Here is a 15905-nt window from a genome sequence, read left to right as displayed (position 1 = left end):
AAGCAATTTACATGAATATAAACCAAAAATACTGTACGGGCTATTCTACAACTGGTAAAATATGTCTTATAATTCCTTATTGGCTCTCGTTACTATTAGTTGTTCCATCATCGGAGACCGCCCGAAATGTGGCAGAGTGCCATCCAATTTAGCCGAAAACTATACGAACACAACCATACAGTAAAGCATTCCGTTTTCCACTTGCCGTTCCACATAGGAAGTACTCTAATGAATTATTTATGAAGTTCTTTCCGTGCGCACCTTCTTCGTTTTTGCTTTTAACGACGATGTTCGTATCACAGATGTTCGAAAAGCAGAAGATTAGTTTCCGTTCTGCTAAAACTATGAGACGAACGCTGTGTTGTTGGTTCCGAAATCTTCTGGTCAGCTTATTTCATTTACGATATTGCGTAAAATTATCAAAATATGTTCCACTACAGAGCCGTCCGCCATGCTGTTTCGATCGACTTTTATCTTAAATGTGATTATTTCTTGTCTATGGATGGAACAATTTGAGAAACTCGCTTTTTTGCTGCATGGCAAGAGGTACCTGACACAGTTGGTAACAAAATAAATCAAATTTCGACAGGTACTACTTATGCACTACGGTCATGTGAAGTTGCATACTATAAAAATGCTCTATCATTCGATGGTAAATAGAAATGTTGTGCCAATAATAAGTGGCAAATATTCTTCGCTATCGATTGATTTCGATATGGACAACAGAGGCAACTTTCGATTGCCAAAGAAATGTTTCTGTTTGTTACCTTTGGAGTTTTCCCACTTAAGACGTTAGTGCACCAAACTTTTCTGGCAGCCAGCTTTGAAGTTATACGTACTAAGTTCTCAGTTGTCGTAGCATACACATCAGAACAGATCTTACACCATCATACATTCAAGTTACCTAAGGTTATGTTTTCGAAATGAGCCACAGAGTGCAGTTGAAGCGATAGAAAGATATTCTTCATTTCACGATTCAGAATCGAACAAAATTGATTGGTTAGGCAACGGAAGTAAACTCAATTACGGTGCTACTGATGGAATCTAAAAAAAGAGATAAAGAAATGGGTGGCTATTGGATTTATCTTTACATCATGCAAGACGCGATCGATATTGACTAGTTCGGAAGCAGCTTCAGTTCAATTAAAAGTGCCGATTTTAATAGATTTTCCGTTTTGTCTTTATCTTTTCCTCTCTCTCTCTCAACCAACAGGCTTCGTGCTGATGAATGGTGGTGACAACACAACAGGCAAACTGTCCGCAAACGTTTCGACAGCGATCTATTCGGCTCCCGGTGTGGGAGCGGTCGTCGCTACAGCCACCACACCGACAGCAGCAAGCACAATCATAACGAGCGGAATGTCCAGTATGACGATCGTTTCCCAGCAGCAGCAGCAACAAACACCACCAGCGACGGTGGATTACAGCACCCTGAACGGAACCGGAACCACCACCACCACCTCGGTGGGTGTTGCCGCGAATGAGACACCTTCGGCCGCCGCCACACCTGAATACTACGCCGAAGGAACCACACCGACCGTTGGCAATGCTACGACGCCCGTTACCAATGCTGCAGCAGTAGCAGCCTCGGCAAACCCTAGTAATAATAGTTATAGCACTCCCGCCCTCGTCAGTAGCCATCCGTCGAGCAGCAACAATAATGGCGCCAGTAACAGTACGCAATCAGTGATGGTTGACGGTGGTAGTGCGATAGTCGCCACCACCGCCGGTAGCAACGCCACCGACGTCGGTAAAGTGATGTGGGACGGCGGGATGGTGCCACCGCCGGCTCCGAACAGCAGTTCCAGTGATAACAACAATCCTTTAGAGATGCCTTTAGATCAGCTGAAGAACCTGTTGCAAACCCAGCTTGATTACTATTTTTCGCGGTAAGTTGGATCTGAAGGACAAAATGAGGTGTATGTCTTACTACTGTCGGCGGAATTCTTTAAAGGAAAGGGGAGCAACGCTTATTCTCGAAGTGCGATTGTGATATGATCTCTACTACTGCCAAATGGTTAACACTCCATCAAAGAATTTTACATTGAGTTGACCTAGGTTCTCTCATGTTCTTGTTGTATGTGGACGCTGACTCCTAAGCTATACTCTGTGCTACACTAGCTACTTGAAGCTTTTCCTATCTTTTTGATTTCACTATTGTGTTGATAGAAGAGGAAGAAGAATGTGCGTATAATGAATAACACATTTATCGATGCTTTATGTACAAACACTCTGTTTGTTAATCCTATCGTAAAGTTTGTTTCTGTTGTGCGATGTCTGCGTAACGATCGTTGGATCAAATGTATCGAAAAATGTTAAAGAAATATGTCTAGATATGATATTAAGTCTCCAAGTCAGATGGCCAAACACTGCTCTGTAACACGACATCGCACTGTGATACTAAATATTAGGCTAGAAAAAAACATTAGACGCAATCTTCTAACATAAAACGGGAAAGCAACATATTTAGAAATAGCCACGCTACAACTACTTTGAACGATAACAATCGACGCACCTCAAAGAAGCTCTAGACACTATCAGGTTTTAACAAAGTGATTGTCGCAGCACTAACTTTGCGGACAATGAACCATCGTCTGCCTTTAGTACACGATGTGATGATTTAAATGTGCCAACTATCAATCTTATTGATGTGCCCTTCGTATCGCTGTGAATGAGTAAATAGGGAGCCCTAAGCAATGAGCCGGTTTTCGTGTGGGTTCCGAAGAGGCTCCGAATAAACCAAATTTCCAATCGAGAGGTATAAACCCCTTCACACCCGTTATCATTACAGAGAAAATCTTGCGAACGACACATATCTCCTGACACAAATGGACAACGATCAGTACGTGCCAATCTGGACCATTGCGAACTTCAATCAAGTGAAGAAGCTTACCAAGGACATCAAACTGATAACGGAGGTGCTGCGGGCATCGCCGAACGTACAGGTGGACGATGAAGGTTTAAAGGTGCGCCCGAACCATAAACGGTGTATCGTGATATTGCGCGAAATATCGGACAACACGCCGGTCGAGGAGGTTAAGGTAAGGGTAGGTGTGCATATACAGAATGCCAGCTAACTGTTCGGTTTTTGCGTACATTTCAGAACATTTTCCAAGGCGAAAATTGTCCACGCTTTATTTCTTGTGAATTTGCCCACAACAACTCTTGGTACGTTACGTTCGAATCGGACGAAGACGCTCAGCGTGCGTACCGGTACTTGCGCGAAGATGTTAAGGAATTCCAGGTTGGTGTTTGACACATTTTTTTTTAATTTTTAGGATCAAATGTTTTTGTTTTGAAATCATAACATTTCATGTTTTCATGTTTACTTTTAGGGCAAGCAAATTATGGCGCGAATAAAGGCCAAACCAATGAACCGGTTACCGATCACCCCGGTTGGTGGTGTACCAATGAAAAACGGAATGAATGGTTTCAGGACGACACCGCCACCGGGTGCACCAGTTTCGGCAGTAACCGTCATTCCGCCGACCGCAGCTTCGGCGGCGGCTGCAGCGGCCGCAGCAGCAGCGGTAGCCGGTGTGTCTACCGCAACCTACGATCCGGTAGGATCTGCGGCAGTTAATGCATTAGCGTACTCCGGCACCCAGGGATACATACTGCAGCACAATGCTCCGCTGCAGCCGGGTTACAACCCGGCGGTTCATATGTTTGTAAGTGGGCTTTTTATACCGCCTGACGTTTTCCTATGCCGTTTGACAGTGCACTTATTAGGAAGTAACAAAACTAATATAAAACTGTAAAATTACATCGAACGGCTGGAACGGCTTTGGTGAAGGTGGAAAGTAGCAATATTTAATCAAATGTCTTTTCCATATTTCAGCCATTCCAGCAACCGCCATTGTATAGCGGATTTATGCCATCGTGGCAGCCCGCCACGGGCAATTATTTCGAAATGAGCCCGTACATGACTAATGGAATGCAGCCGGTGACGGTGTACTCAACCGGTGGAAGCACAACTGCGGGTGGTGGGGGTGGTGCGGCCGGTGGCGGTAAACAGCAGAACGGCAGGTACGGTGGTGTGCCAGGTGGTGGTGGTAGTGGCGGTGGCCACCGTCAAAATCCTCGCAACAAACGCCAATCACAGCAGCAACAGCACGGAAGCCTTGCCAACAATGAGGGTCAATCGGTTACAACGAACAATAGTGTCACCGGTTCAACCGGCGGTATGCATCGGCAGCAGTCGAGCTATCAGACGCAAAGCGCAGGTAGTGCGGGTGTTTCCACTTCCGGCGGTGTGCAGTCCCAGGTAGCCACTACCTATCAAGCATCTGCGGGTGCTGGGAAAAGTGCTGGACTGCTCGGCGGAAAACCTGCGACGGTCGGAACGACAACCGGGACGACCATGACGGCAATACCGGCCATCGGTGGCAATACGGTATTCGTACCCCAGTACCCGCACTACGTTGCTGCACCGCTGCAACATCAACAGCAGCAACAACTTTACAGTGGCCAACAGCAACAACCACCACAGTCCGATGGAGGGATGGAGCTACTCGTGCGGGATATGCAGCGAGCGCATTTGTACGACGAGGACGGTGCATCCGTCGGTGCCAACACGGTACTGGTGTTGCCAACCTATGCTGCCAGTGGTAGCGCCAGCGGTGGCACTGCTGGTGGAGGCGGTGGAGGTCGCAAAAATTCCAACACCAACGCAACGAATGCTACCATAATGTCAATCGAGAGTTCCCAGCAGCAACATCAACAGCAATCATGGGTGTCGAATCAACCGCGCCGGAATCCCCGCCGAAGGAAGGACGAGATGATTACGCCAATGGAAGGTGGCAACAGTGGTGTTGCAAGCGTTACCGGCATGTACGGTACTGGTGGCGGGAGCAACATGCGCCACACTACGGCCTATAGCAGTAGTAGCAGTAACAATAATAACGGTAGCAGCAACAATGGTGCTGCCAATGTGAATAATACCAGTAGCAATAAGGTTATCATGCATACAACTAGTCTCAACCAATTGACGCCTTCCACCGGTGGGGGAGGAAGTGGTGGGGGTGGTAAATACCAGGGCCGCGGGGGTGCTGGACGCGGCAGTGATAATAATGGATATGCCGGTGGTATGATGGTCCCGGACCATCACGGTGGTGGTGCCAGTGGTGGTGGATACCACTCGCAAGCGCATAACACAACGCACCATCAAAATCGGAACGCGGCAGGAACGTCCGCAACGCCATCCGGCGGACTGGTTGATTCCAGCTCTTCCTTTCAACAACAGCATGGTGCTGGCGCCGGAGGAGGTCACAATAAGCAGCAATTGCAGGATATGATGCATCATCAGCAGCAGCAACAGCAGCATCCACAGTACCACCAACATCAATTAAATCAACAACCTCACCTTAGCCATCATCAACAATCGCAGCAGTTGCAATCGCACCATGCATCGTCCGCTGGTGCGAGCAATCATCAAGCGCAGCACAACAGCAACAGCAACCACGGCCATCATAATCAGCAGGGTGTGGGACAATCGCAGTCCCAGCATCACCAGCAACAGCAACACCATGTGTTGCAGCAATCTGCTCATCCAGTGCACACGCAGCAACAATCGCAGGCCGCTGCTTCGCACCATCCGAACCATTACCAGCAGCAGCAGCAGCAGCAACATCAGCATCATCAACAAACCGTGGGTGGTGGTGGAGGAGGTTCGTCGAACGTTGGTGGTAGCAATGCCAACAGTGGTAGCAGTGCGGCCACCAGTTCCAGCAACATAAACACCTCTAACGCTTCCCACAGCAGTACCAGTGTTCAGTTCGATCTCGAACCAGCGGCATTTCCACCTCTTCCGGGCCACGAAGGAAGAAGCATCACCTCTACGGGGACGTCTATTGGTGGCGGTGGTACTGCCGGAAACAATACCACTGCTGGTGTAGGACGCTCAGGCTCCAAGGGAGGAGGAGGTGGAGGAGGAAATGGTTCCTCTTCAACTCACAGCCAAACGGCACATCACCATTCGGGCGGTGGTGCTATCACAAGTAATACTTCCGGTGGAAGTTCCAGTGCCAGTTCCTCATCTACCGCTGCACATCGGGTTGATGGACAATCGGAAGGAGGACACTCATCGAACATTGCCGCAACCGGTGCGAGTTCCGTGGTTTCCAGTGGTGGAGTGCCATCAGTTGCCGGCGCACCACCACCACCGCCAGTCGTATCGGCTTGGGGTGAAAATCATCGGTTAGCGGATGTTGTTAAAGGTACGGCGAAGGGCGTCCGGGCGCCAGGAGGTACCGCAACGGCAGCGGCAATCGTGGCCGGAACTGCCACCGTGCCGGTCGTTTCCGCCAACAGTAGCAGTAGTAGCAACGAGCTTAGCCTGGTTAATAAAAATAGTGCGGTGGAGGCGAAATCAAACGAATCCGGTCCAACGAATGGCGCTTCTGGTGCGTCTGGAAACGCTAATAATCAGCATCAGAATAATCATCTACCTGTGATAAAGGGCAGCACGAATGTCTCAACGAACGGTGGCAGTCAAACTGCTTCCTCTTCGTCCTCCTCCGCTACGACCACTTCGGTTGCCGCCAATACTTCTGTTCCGACAGCTGCAAACACCGTCGCCGCTGCTACTACAGCTGATAAATCTACAAAGACTGACGTATCGTTGTTGCAAATGGCACCCGCTAGCACCGCGTCAACGACGACCCGGGCCACTTCCACTGCTACGTTAGACGCCACTAGCGGATCGTCCTCCGCCTCGGTAGTAAAGGGAGAACCAGTGACTGTCTCTGCACCGCCGACAACGGCCAACGCGGCCACGATGACATCGACTGATTTCATTACCAAATCCTCGTCGGCCTCCTTGACCTCCGTTGCGCCGTCCGCAACGACGGCTTCGTCGAAAAAATCATCGACATCATCTGCTGCCACCAACACCGTTCAGCATCAGCAGACACCCAACGCTGCTGGTAAATCGTCCAACAATACGGTACCACCTCCACCACCGCCGACATTTTCACTGCAAAACCACCCGCCGTTAGTTCCGCACGATAGTGCTATGAGCAGCAGCGCCAGTACGACCACTGTCGCCACTCCTCAGGTACGGCTAAGCTATGCACAGGTAGCGCAGCATTTGGCCGAACAAAGCAAGGATAAGGATCAGCAGCAGCACGCTGTGGCTCTTTCGTCCCATAGTCATGGTAGCGATAAGGCGACTGTCTCTGCAATGGGCAGCACCAACAGCACTCCCACCGCAACAGTATCGGGTGGAGCGGAGAAAGAGAACAGCAGCAGTAGTGGAACGGTCGGCAGTTCTTTGTCGGTCGCAGAAAGCAATGGTTCGTCGTCCGGAACGGGTACGACGGCGGCGGCGGCGGCATCATCTACCACTGGTGCTACCGTTACACACGGTACCACGAGTGGTGCAGCAGGTTCAACGAGCAACAACTCCGGAGGATTTATCGGAGTTGGAAGCAAGCGGAAAGATTCAGGGTCCAGGGGCTCGGGTACGGGCACGACAGCGCACCACCATCACGGGGATGGCTTTCGAGAACAACGAGGTAAGTCATGGGTTGAGGTTTCTTTTCTGTGGGGATAACGATGCAAATTATGTTTGACAATAAACTAGAATAGAATAATTAGTAGGTGGATTCATCATTAGCAATACGGAATAGAATGAAATAAAGCTATAATAAGTCCATTTTTAATGCATACTTTATGCTATGGATTGTGAGTTTTGCGAATGTTTTGTTGTTTGTTAACTAACACGAAGCGTTAGAAGGACAGTTTTAAAATATTTCATAATATCATAATCATAATCATAATCATAATATTATCATAATATTAATATTAATCATAATATTAATACACGTTTGTCCTTTTGTAGATACGCGCTACAATCAACAACACGGTGCAGGTGGAAACACTAATGCACGCAACTCCAAAGATTACCGTCAGTCTTCCGGTGGTGGCGGCGGCCACACCAATGCCGTTGGATCTTCCCTGCACGCGACCACTGCTGGTGGTGGGTTGAGAAATGCCACTGCAGAGCAAAACAATAACAATCACTCGCAGCATCACCAAGGTGGTGGTGGCGGTCGAAGTTTAGGCAACAACAATAACCATCATAATAACAACAATAACACCGGCGCCGGAGGTGGTACTGGAAAGTCTCTTTCTGCTGGTGGCGGCGGCGGCGGTGGTGGTGGTGCCAGAGCGGTACGCTCACATCAACTTAAAGACTATCAGCCACACCAGCAAACCCACCACCAGACACACCCGCGCAGTCCCAAATGATGGCGCTTAATATGGATCTAAACGTGGCACCGAAGAACTTCCTCTCACTCAACACACAACATATAAAGCGCAGCATGATGATGCGTGGACGGTAACATGCATCACCATAGAAAAAAGTCTCAAATGGTACAGTTTTGAGCATTGTTTGATGAACCTCACCGCGGTTTGTCGATATGAAGGACGTAGGACTTTAGTGAAAGTAGCTATATGGTAGCGTATGTGTGTATATTGCGGGGTTAATCTACACCGGGGTATGAAAGCAGTACACGATGAGGACGGTGTACAGAGAACGTGTGCTTTTCTTTAGCGACAATATGTTTTTTGCTTGCCATCACACAGGTAAGAGCAAATCATGGATTCATGGTTTCTCAATTGTTTGTGTTTGTGTTTGTGTATGTGTGGCAGTACGGTTTGCAATCTCACAGACGAACTGCAACATTATGTTTTCTACCAGACACAATTCTGTGGTTTGCTAGATGAAATGAGTATATGGTTATAAATGATGCACAACTTTGATCTAATCGATTGTCATGCAAATGCTATCGTCGTCGCATTTCTTTTCGTTTAATTGTAACAAAATTGTAGATCTGTAGTAGAAGATTACAGAATACAACAACACCCAGGTAAGCAAGTAAAGCAATGCTCAGAGAGAGAGGAGTTGCACGAGAATCGCAAAACAGATGAAAACAAAAAAATACCCTGACTCGAATCTCAAAGCAAAGAAAAAGCGTATTACTCCGTGATACATAAGAAAATGAATTGGCACGTGCACAAAGCTGTCAACATAACTTTATAGTGCTGTTTTAGAAACAATCGTTATAATTCTATTTCATTTGATCACGTATTCTTCCGTCGTCTGTGTATTTGTTGGTTCAAAGACCTTGCTTGTTCGTTAGTTAGCCGGCGTTCGAGACCGGGATTAAGCGTTAACGATGTGTTAAACACATTCGATATCCTTGCATCCTTGCAATAAATTTACCCTCTCTGTGGTGGGTGGTTACTTAGCAATAGTAATCCCATCCTTGCAATATACACAAATACCAAAGCCATACTACCATTAACCCATACGAACAACGGGTATCAGTTGAGTGCTAACAGAGTGAAAGAAAAAGGTAGAAAGAGAGAGAGGGAGAGAGATAAAAAGAAAGAGAGAGAGAGAGAGAGAGAGAGAGTGCACAGTAGGATATCCATTTGTTTTATTGTTTTGCTTATTGTTTAAATCATTTCACTGTGCGTGTGTGTGTGTGTGTGGAAATGTGCTTGCGTATAAACGTAATGTTTGTATCCAGGCATGTAAAACATAAAACGAAAGAATAACGTATATAACGCACTACCATGTTAAAAAAATGTAACTATTTTTTTGATACGGCAAAATAATTGATATTTGATAAAACTCTTTCGGGTAATATAGTGCTATCACACATCAAAACACAGGGAGCGCCACGCACACGTATATAAATGAAAAAAAATATTTGTTTTTTAAACTATTATCATTATTAATATTATTTTTTGTTTCTACAGTTGTGTTACGTTTTTTTTTTGATTCCTCTCTGCAATTATGCGCGATAAAGAGTAGAAAAGAGGAACACTCGATTATTATCCGCTTTGCAACTTATCATTATTTACTTTATTAATTATTACTGCTATTTTTATTACTATTCTTAATTCGATATGATTGGTATAACGTTTAAACTTATTGATACCTTTGTATTGCAGTTCATTGTTAATTTGTTGATAATCGATGGATGTGATGGGCGGGGTGGGGTGAGGAAAAGGAAAACGTGGATAGGAAAGGAGGGAACAGAGGGAGGTTGGGTTGGGAAAAAGGAAAGAGAAAACGTTGTTTGTGAACACGTAAAAAACAGCTGTAAGTGAATATGAAAGCAATGCGGGAAGGGAAAACACAAACAAAAGCGCAAAGTGGTGTTCCAAAACAAAACAAAAAACCAACAAAACAAAACAAAAAAAAAACTGTTACTAAAAAGCTGTGTGTTTTATAGTGTTAATGTTGCGCTACACAGAGTAAATTGAATGAAAAGATGATGATGATGCACACTCAATCCAGACACGCAATGCATATAAATATATTCTCTGTTCGTTATACCCTGTATATAATCAAAGCAAAGGATTGCGGTGCACCGTATTTGCTCCCGTTCAGTTGCTCGGTCTAAACCAAGTGCACTAGTTAATAGGAGAATCCTGGATTTAGTTCATAAGTATACTCTTGTGTAAGTCGTTTAAAGTAATAGTTTACGGTGTGCGTCTGAATTGAAGTTGCCTGAGTTTTGTATGGAGAGGAGGAACACTAAGACCCAGAACAGGAAAACAGAGGAACGGAGGTGGGGTAGCGTTTAAGCAAACTACTGCCGTCAATATTGCTAACACACACACACAGAAACATACAGACAGATAAACATAAACACCCTGGGGCGAAATCATAGTTATAGATTGAGCAGTAAGGTGTGCGGTGAGGAACTAGTAGTGAATATATTAAGCTAGTGATCCATCTTGGGCTTAATGGTTACGAGAACGCTATTGCAAACTTACCTTTTGCAATCGAAAACACAGAAAAAGTAACAAAAAAATAACAGAATACTTCTTTTTTAACAAGAAACAATAGAACCTGATGTAGAACCAGATTATACCGGTGTACTAGGGACGGAATAAGATCACTTGGTTTGCATCATAATAGGGGTCGTAATAGAAAGCCCTACATATAAAGCTGGTAGCGGTAGGCTCGTAGCGAGAAGAACATGCAAACGCTTCGAGTAACCGATCCGTTTTTTTGTATCGTAGTGGTAGGCCGACCGCCTTTGAAAAAGTTTAGCAACTTGCAATCTAAGTTTCTTATTTGGTTGTACAACCGATGTCATCCTAGCCTTTACCACCCGCTCTAGAGACTGAGTGTCCTTTCACATGGTAGTAACTAAAAAGGAGATATCCCACTTTCCAAATGTCAGCTGGATATGCCAGTTTAACCGTTCAAAACCAACAGCACTACTGTCAACTATAGATTTTCTTATTATCATTTATTCATGAAACCGTTCTACAATCAGCAATCTAAATGAATATTTTTATCCCCGTTGTCTTTTCGTATCTATTGCTCTTCTACAAGCATATCGCATCATGCCTTTCTTTTTCAAATGAGAATATTCCATGCCACACGTACTACTTCCGCCGACTAATTGTCGTGTTTTGATTTGTTTTGTAATATTTGTGTCTCTTGTCTTTAACCACCTTTAGCTTAACCGTAGATTTTATCTGTTCCGGCTGGTTATTTTTGGTGGTGCTGCGCAATTCATTTAAACTCTCTGACTGAACTCATTCAGCATCATCTGGATGTGGTCATCTCACTATGGTCCCACATCATCTGAATATGGTCCCACTGTACCATATTGTCGTCGCGCATCTCATTCGCATCTCATCGTTCATGCAATATTCTCCATTTTTCATCCATTGCTTCCTCATTTGAACCCACTCCCATCAGCTCAAATCCTCGGTGCAATATCGTGTTCAGCATTGCATTGTGTATCGTATTGTAATGCATTTACTCTAGTGTAGCATGCCACACAAGATGAAGAGACAGACACAGAAGAATATCCAAGACAGAACGGAATTCAACGTCTCTAACAGATTGAATAGAAAGCTTGGCATTATCCATTTAATAACCCTTGAAACATTGATGATGTTGGCGTTACCGTGGATTAAAAACCTCTTATGATGCATCTTCTGTTTTCTATGAATTAGGAAGATCCCTGAAAAAGGGCAAGTCCAACAGAATTCATTCATAATCATGAAATTGTTTGATTAACTCCCATAACAAGAATCTCCTTTACTCCCTCAATAGAGAGACCATCCATTTGTGAAGGATTGTGACTCTTACTGCATATGTACCCTGGCATGGCCTCACAATCACCAAGTGGGGATAATGCAGCCCAGCTCCTAAAACTTCTTGAAGTGGATTCGCTGTTGTTTCGCTGGTATTTCGGAACTGGTAGACCTGGTTCTGAATGACTATAGAGATGCAATTATTGGCAAGGTTATCATATTGTGCCTGAATACTCATTTCATGTAGAATTTCGGGTGTAACCACCGGGTGTAAAATTATCTTCAATATTCGATTCTGGTGAATGAGCAGGTAGACAGTACAAGAGCCCTTCCTCCGTTGAAACCTTTTCGAACGGACCTAATGATGTGATCGTTATTTTCATCGGTATCTTATTATATCGTCCAATCTTATTTTGCTGGCACGATTTGCATCCTCTTACATATCTTTCTATGTCCCTGTCCATTCTAGCCCAAATGAATAATTCCTTCATTCGATTTTTCATTCTTCTTACTCCCACATGGCCTCCTAAAGGAGCGTCATGAAATTCTTTCAGTTTTTATCAACTTTAATTCTTTCCGAATCCAGACTCATAGTTTTTGAATTTGCTTTTGATTGCTTGTTTCATTCTTTCTATACTTTCTCTGCCTCATATTTCGTTTTCGCTTGCTTCATTCACCAAGTCTGTGCTTAATCATTCTCCCCAGTGATCTTTTTGTGGAGTACTCTTCGTATTTTCTTCTACCATTTCTCCTTTTTCAATATTTTTTTGACTTGGAACTACTACTACTGTATTGTTTCCATTTCTTGTATCTTCTGTTTTGCTTTCTTTCACATTTGAAAGGCGTGAAAGGAGAGTAATCAGCAATACTACATTCTCCTTTCCTTTTTTGTATCTTATTTCACATTCTACTCATTAGAAACAATCTCAGCCCTAATCGAGATAGAATATAAAATTTCAATCCAAGTTCCAATAAAATTCTCTCAACGTGTTGTCGGCAGTAGTGTTGTTGTGTTTTTTCCAATTCCAAGCACAACCAATCGCGAACCACCTCGCCCCCCACATTCAATAACCTGGTTGGGAAATTCGTATAGATAAACACGTCCACTAATACTACATTTGTGCCCCTCCGATCCCGTACCTATTAGTTCCTTTTCTGTTTCTCGCTAACAGAATAAAATACGCACATCATTTCATTCTTCAGTAACACTTGTGTTAGAATGCAATTGAATTGGTTGGTTATCATAGAAAACGAAAAAAACATAATAGCTTTTAAGCAAACCAAATATGGATTTCATTATTTCTTTTCGTTCTCGGGTTAATTTCTCACGGAAAAAGCAAGCAAGCAGACGTGTGTGTGTATGGTTGCGCTGTGCCGTACACTCTCGTGTAAATGTACCATGTTCCGGAAAAGGAAAGGTTTTGCAATCATTGGTTTTATTTGTTACTACGCGCCTTGTGTGTAGAGATATATGCACGCAAACATTTTGTTTGCTTTATTTTTGTTGTTGTAATTTGTTTGTGGTTTGGTTATTGTGACCCGGAAATAAAGACGATGCTTACAACGACGATGAATGGCGTAGAATAACTATATTTGAATATCGGTATCGATTCACGCGTTTCGGACGAGACACGATAGTTTGTTGTTTTGCCTTTATTAGTAGTATATTTTATGTCATGGTTATTTCAATCAAGTTTTGTACTAGGAATTTTAAATAATCATGATCATGCCTTAGCTTTTTTAGATTTCTTCGAGACTCTCGGGTCTCTACTGTTGCACGGTCTGGATCGATCAGCAATCGGGCGAACGAGCGCGCATCCCGCACGTGTCTGATTTTTAAAAAAGAACATGATGATCGTAGTTCAGGTATAAAATCCTTGGATGATGATCATTGCTGAAGGATGTCTTATTGCTGGTAGTTAAAGCTTTAGCAAAAAAAAACAGAACGGTATGAAATGAGAGTATAGCAGGACACGATGAAACGTGAACATTTACTTGTCCGGCAGTGAGCAAGTGGCCCTTTACACGATCGTCGAGAACGTTTTAGATAGATGCGCGCTACAGGATATGCATGCGGCTTTATCCGCCAGCGCGATGATGCTCGCATGAAGACACATTTTAGAGACTGCAAAAACTTACATACGGAACACACCTAGCGAGAGAATGCGAACCGCATTCTCAAAACGTTTGGATAAGCATAGCATATAGTGCATGGCGTTTGGTGTTGTTGGTGTGTGACGTCGGGTCACTGACAGTGCTGTAATAGCTAGTGATTGTTTTTCCGTTTTACCTTCGCGGGCACATAAATCAAAGCTCACCAAATGCGTCTATTGGTTGCGAGACAATTTGTGTGACACCTGACCGACAGAGGAAAATCGGCTTTGGCTGCGCAGAGTGAAGCGAACGAAAATGGTGGGCGGGCAAAAATGAGCAACACACAAACAACTATGATATACAATTGTAGGTTAGCTTTGTAATAGAAATGTCGGTGTGCGCCACACCTGGGTGTGCGATGATCAAAGGTAGAAGGCGCGCAAAGAAGTAAAATAGCAGCACAGCAGCAACATACATACAGTCGTCCTGCAGCGGGAGTTCGGCGTCGAAACGTTCGGCTAAACAATGCAAAACACAGAGGGACAGAGCAGTTACACGAAATCGAGTCAAATACATGTTTGCTCACTGGCGTTAGCGACAGTGAAGCGTAAAGCTGTGCTGATGAAACGGTTGAAGCGTAAAGTGTAGGAAACTAAAGAATACTTAGATTTAAACGCGGAAGAGATACAATATCGACGTAGACAAGAAAGATATATGGATTATATATATATACATATAAATATATAAATGTAAGGGAAAAAGTATATACATTATATATACACAATACTATATACACAACTCTAATGATAAAAAACAAATGGTTAAACATAAGCACCGTTGATTTAAAAAAAAAAAAAAACAAGAAAAAGGGATATGTTAAATACGAAAAACAAACAAAAACAAAACAAAAACCTTACCTGCAGGGTTTCTTATACGCGCGGATTATGCAGAAAGTCTGGGAAAGACTGAAACTACTGGGGAAAATGGGAATGGGCAAGGAAGGAAAGCAAATTAAAAAAAATCCTTTCGTCCTTTGCGGAACGTGGGAGAAAGATATAAACGTGCTGCCACAGATACTAGTTCGGTAGTCGGTAATGGTGATAAAGTTACTGTTGGTGAAGAAGAGAAAGAGAAAGTGACAGGAAGTAGAACGGGGAGGGGGGTGCAAACCCTGTATACACGAATGCATTAGGGAAGTAAAACAAAGAAGACATGGAAATTAAAAACAGAACAAAACACACTAAAAAAAAAAACAAACACACACAAGGTGATTACAAATGGGAGAGTAATTAGATACTATGAAAACATATTGATCAACGTTAAAACAAGCAAAACATTGGCTAGAAAGACTGCAGCAAAAATGTAACAGAAAAACAGGCTAGATGAAATCGGGCAAGAAAAGGAACTCTCGCGATTGATTGCGACAATTGTTTCGTGTTTTGTTAGCGTGCATACAATGTGCACCGCGAAGACTAACGCAAAACGTACACTGAGCGAGTCGGGCCGGAACCAAAATATGTTTAAAAATGTATGGTAGCTTAAAAATCAAAAGTATATAGGAGCAAAATGTGTTGTAGTGCAGCAACAGCCGACAGCCGTTGCTGCGCTAAAAAGATACCGAAAAAGGTAACACAGCCACACACACACCTGATAAACATCGACAGAACACCGGGAGCAGCATGTGTGGCGCATGACGATAAAGGCACCCATGTGCTTGCGTCCTCTACCAT

At 44.1% G+C, this 15905-nt stretch overlaps 1 protein-coding gene across 1 annotated transcript in view; it reads left to right on the top strand.

Annotated features, from left to right (window-relative positions):
- Positions 1-9408, top strand: part of LOC128301566 (la-related protein Larp4B) — a 38958-nt gene extending 29550 nt beyond the window's left edge. Inside the window, exons 4-9 of the mRNA XM_053038121.1 lie at positions 1214-1889; positions 2792-3041; positions 3104-3244; positions 3336-3671; positions 3842-7517; positions 7844-9408. Coding sequence (XP_052894081.1) covers positions 1214-1889; positions 2792-3041; positions 3104-3244; positions 3336-3671; positions 3842-7517; positions 7844-8253 — 5489 coding nt within the window. The 3' untranslated portion in view covers positions 8254-9408. The remainder of the gene's footprint in view (positions 1-1213; positions 1890-2791; positions 3042-3103; positions 3245-3335; positions 3672-3841; positions 7518-7843) is intronic.
- The last annotated feature ends 6497 nt before the right edge of the window (positions 9409-15905 follow it).

This window comes from Anopheles moucheti, chromosome 3 (assembly GCF_943734755.1).
Source record: "Anopheles moucheti chromosome 3, idAnoMoucSN_F20_07, whole genome shotgun sequence".
NCBI classification, from domain to species: Eukaryota; Metazoa; Arthropoda; class Insecta; order Diptera; family Culicidae; genus Anopheles; species Anopheles moucheti.
Note: the sequence above shows the minus strand (reverse complement) of the source record. Positions and strands in the feature narration are given on the sequence as shown.